This window comes from Adiantum capillus-veneris, chromosome 25 (genome assembly GCF_014529385.1).
Source record: "Adiantum capillus-veneris isolate H3 chromosome 25, ASM1452938v2, whole genome shotgun sequence".
Taxonomy (NCBI): domain Eukaryota; kingdom Viridiplantae; phylum Streptophyta; class Polypodiopsida; order Polypodiales; family Pteridaceae; genus Adiantum; species Adiantum capillus-veneris.
This window is the reverse complement of record NC_140955.1, coordinates 139309687-139313258: the sequence shown is the minus strand read 5'-3', so window position 1 is coordinate 139313258 and position 3572 is coordinate 139309687. Positions and strand designations below refer to the sequence as shown.

Below are 3572 nucleotides of genomic sequence, written 5' to 3'. Positions count from 1 at the left end.
CATTTATATTTTGGAATTGCTCTACAATAGCAAAATGGTGGAAACGGGGACAAACATGGTGGGTTGACACTTGGGGAATTAACATGACCAAATTCAAAGTCACCTTTTCATTATTTATGATGCATTGCAGCTTTGTCTTCAATCTTATGCACAATGGTTTGTCTGTTTTATATGGCTCATGAGAAATCATGCATTGTATGAGTGGCACACTAGATCATTGCTTGTTCATTTGCTCAAGAGCAAAATTCTAGAGGACATTCTTGCCTTGCAAGACTATGATGAACAATAGAGCTCTCTACTCATCATGAGTAAAATGTAAATATATTGGAGATAAAGTAAATATGAAACCCCCCCCCCCCCCCCCCCCCCCAACCCAAAAGAGAGAGAGAGAGATTTTAACGAGTCCTCAAAGCTCTAGCCGACGAGTCTTGATCTCAAGACGAGTTACGCAAGAGAGAGGAGGAGGAGAAAGAAGAAAGGAGCGCTGTTCGCTTCGCATTTTCTGTTGCGTTTTGTTGCCATGGAGCGCTTCGGAAGAATGATCGAGAATGCCCAACAAGCTGCAGCCATGGAGTACCACCTGCTGCCAATAGGAGCCGGGGAAGATGTGAGGGATTTGCACCTGAACCGCAGCCGAGCTGCTCTACGACGAGCGGAAGCAGCTTTCCAGAAAGCCCTAGCTGCTGTTGAAAAGGGGCAGGTGATAAATGATCTACGGGAGGAAGGCTTTATTGGCGCTGCAGATGAGAAAGAAGCTCCCATGGATGAACTTGGACAAGAAAGCCCTGTTCTGAGGGAGATCAATGCCCTCGTAGACAGTCGATGTTTGTGTAAACGTCAAGTTCGTATCATCTTAGACCTTGCATTTGTCTGTTGTTTTTGATTGCCCAACCACACACTTGGAAGCCCGCTTGTGTTTGCATGTATAAGTATGTCTGGATGTATGCATGCCTGCACGTGTATGTTCCGTCGAACTATATGCAGACACGTGCCTAGTATGTATATGTGTGCATGCATTTCTTATGAATGTATGTGTGTATAAGCATGTATGTTTTGCTGTATGGATGCATGTGTGCATAGAATGTATGTATATACGTATGTGACTGTGCATGTTCATATGTGTGTGTATTTGTGATGAATGTATGCATCCTATCATGACATTACGTCCGCACTTCAATGTTTCATCGCTATTGCAGGAGGAGATTTTCATCTTCAAAGCTTTGCAGCGGCTGCAAAACATGCACATTACTGTACAGCTATTGAAGGTTTGCTATAACTAAAATCCAATCTTTCTCCATTTCAAAATTGTTTTTTGAAGCAGGAAGCATTTATCAGGGCTTCATGGATTCTACAGAGCACGTCAATTCGAAAGAAGGTGAAAAGGCTTCGAAAGCATCCATCTGCTAGAGTTTGCAGCTTAGCTAAGCAGTTAGTGAGGTGATAGCAACGTTGCGTTTGCATGCGTGCCCTCGAGGGTGTCTGTGTATGTGTGTGCTTGCCTGATTATGCATGTTTAACGTGATTGTCCAGATGGTGGAAACATCTTGCTGTTGAAGTGAAGGACGCCACGGCAACGATCTCTCCTTCTAGTATTGCGGGTACCACTTGTCTTTTGGGAAGAATTTCAGAGCTTTACATTGCATGTTTCAGAGTAGCACTAACAGTGTACTTGTTATGTGACTTAGCAGAAAATGGAGATGGCGTATCTTTTTGCCTACAGTCTGAGGGTGCACCATTGCAACCTAGAGACTCTCAGACGGCTGTGACGGAGGTAGGCAATGCCGAATTTTTATATTCTGTTTTTCTCTTCGAGTACTTGCTCTTCAGCAGCTTATTCTGTCATTGTTTATACACAGACTTTTGGATTCCTCAATGACTACGATTGTAAGGGACTTCCACTTGTTGTTTTTCTCATTCCTTTGCATTTATGCCAAGGCAGTTTTGTAACCACCTGATGTGATTTTTCATGTGAACAGTCTAGTGAGAGATATTTTGTGGCATTTGATTCTAAGGAACTTTGGTTGAAATACTATGTGGCGTGTCTCGCATCCAAGTGGCTGTCCACCGATCAACCACAAGGTAACTAACCATTGAGATAACTGGGTGTGCCAAGTTAACACTGGTGAGAACTAAGCGGGAACATTGTAGAAAGAAGCCATGGGGTTGTTGTGTGGACATACATACTAATGCAATTCCTTATTTAACAAGCAATTGACGTCACACAGCTTGACAGTAATCTATCGCATTTGTAGTACAAATGCCATTAAGTGTGTTAACGTAGAAGAAAATACTCTAGCCATTAGAGTGTCCATGTTATGTTTCATCTTGAAAACATGTAATTGTTTACTCTTGTTGCATGATTATTTACTCTTGTTGCATTCTCATTATACTTTTGTAGTGTGATATTATTATCTTAGAAGGCCATTGTGAATCCTCACCTTGAGAGAACATGTCTCAACAACGATAATCTTGTACGTACCCCCAGTTCTCCCCCCGCCTCCCCACCCCCGTGCAATTCATACACAAACAAAGTCACACAAAACACCATGATAATATTTCGTATCATAAGCAAAAAAAACCAAAATCGAGATGTAGCATACTAAGTAAACATGTACACAATATGGAGAAAAGTGGCCTAATTGGAAATTGCACTTATTGCCAAACTTTTCTATCTTATATTACCATAATGCAGAAAATCATTTTGCGTGGGCCACGTGGTTGAGAATGCAGCCTTTGGCCTCCTCGCCCTGCTACAAAGACACCGAGAATGCCTTGCACCCACATCAAAGATTGAGCTTTGTAATGATCTCTCCAATCCAATGTAAACCCAAGCTTGAATGTTGTTCGACGACCAGTCTTCATATGTAACAACTCTCTCTTTCCCTCTCTCAGAGGTGCCAACAAAGGTAGATCACTCAAGCGGCGGTGGTTTGATGAAGAGTGAATATGCTCGAAAGTCCTCAATAAAAGCTAGATGCAACTAAGGACAAAAATAAATGTTAAAGTCATTAGCCACTAATTTTTTTGTAAGCACTATTGGTATTAAACAAGGATTGTATTGTCACCAACTCTTTTTGGTCTATGCATTGATCAATTGGAATAAATGGTACTTTAATTTATGCAACAAGAGACATTGAAGAGGTTACTATTTGTAATGTGGTAATCATGTTTTTACTGGTAGTACTTGAATCAAATACTTTAGAGAATGCATAAAAGCTTATGGTTGTCCTTGAGAACTTTTGCTTGCATAGTGGGTTAATTTTGAATGAGTCCAAAATAAAAGCTGTGCTTGTAAAAATCAACCCTAAGGAGAAGCCATGCATTGTGTACAAGAATGAGACACTTAAAGTGGTTGAGAGCTTTAAGTACCTTGGCCGCCAGGTTTCAGTCAGTCCCAAGTAGCATGAATGTGCTATGCAACGTTTGGAAGCTAGGAAGAGAGCATACTATGCATTTGAGATCATTGTAATGTAGGGGATGTCAAATATTGGGTCCTTAAGAATTACTTTTTGGACACATTGGTGACACCGATTCTTCTTTTTGGAGCTAAAGTGTGGGGCGGGAGAATCTTA

At 41.3% G+C, this 3572-nt stretch overlaps 1 protein-coding gene across 2 annotated transcripts; it reads left to right on the top strand.

The window, feature by feature from the left end:
• Positions 1-401: 401 nt before the first annotated feature.
• On the top strand, positions 402-3094 carry LOC147425745 (putative mediator of RNA polymerase II transcription subunit 26b). 2 transcript variants are annotated; one of them, XR_015186414.1, is made up of 8 exons: positions 402-841; positions 1197-1265; positions 1355-1437; positions 1531-1598; positions 1689-1771; positions 1857-1884; positions 1977-2079; positions 2693-3094. XR_015186414.1 is itself a non-coding variant. In XM_086499941.1 (7 exons), exons 1-7 carry the CDS (start codon positions 521-523, stop codon positions 1979-1981), a joined length of 657 nt encoding a protein of 218 aa, XP_086356067.1. In that variant the 5' UTR covers positions 402-520; the 3' UTR covers positions 1982-2211. The 2 variants fall into 2 exon arrangements, 1 of the variants encoding a protein (XP_086356067.1); XM_086499941.1 differs by lacking the exon at positions 2693-3094 and having other exon boundaries at positions 1977-2211.
• Positions 3095-3572: the final 478 nt, after the last annotated feature.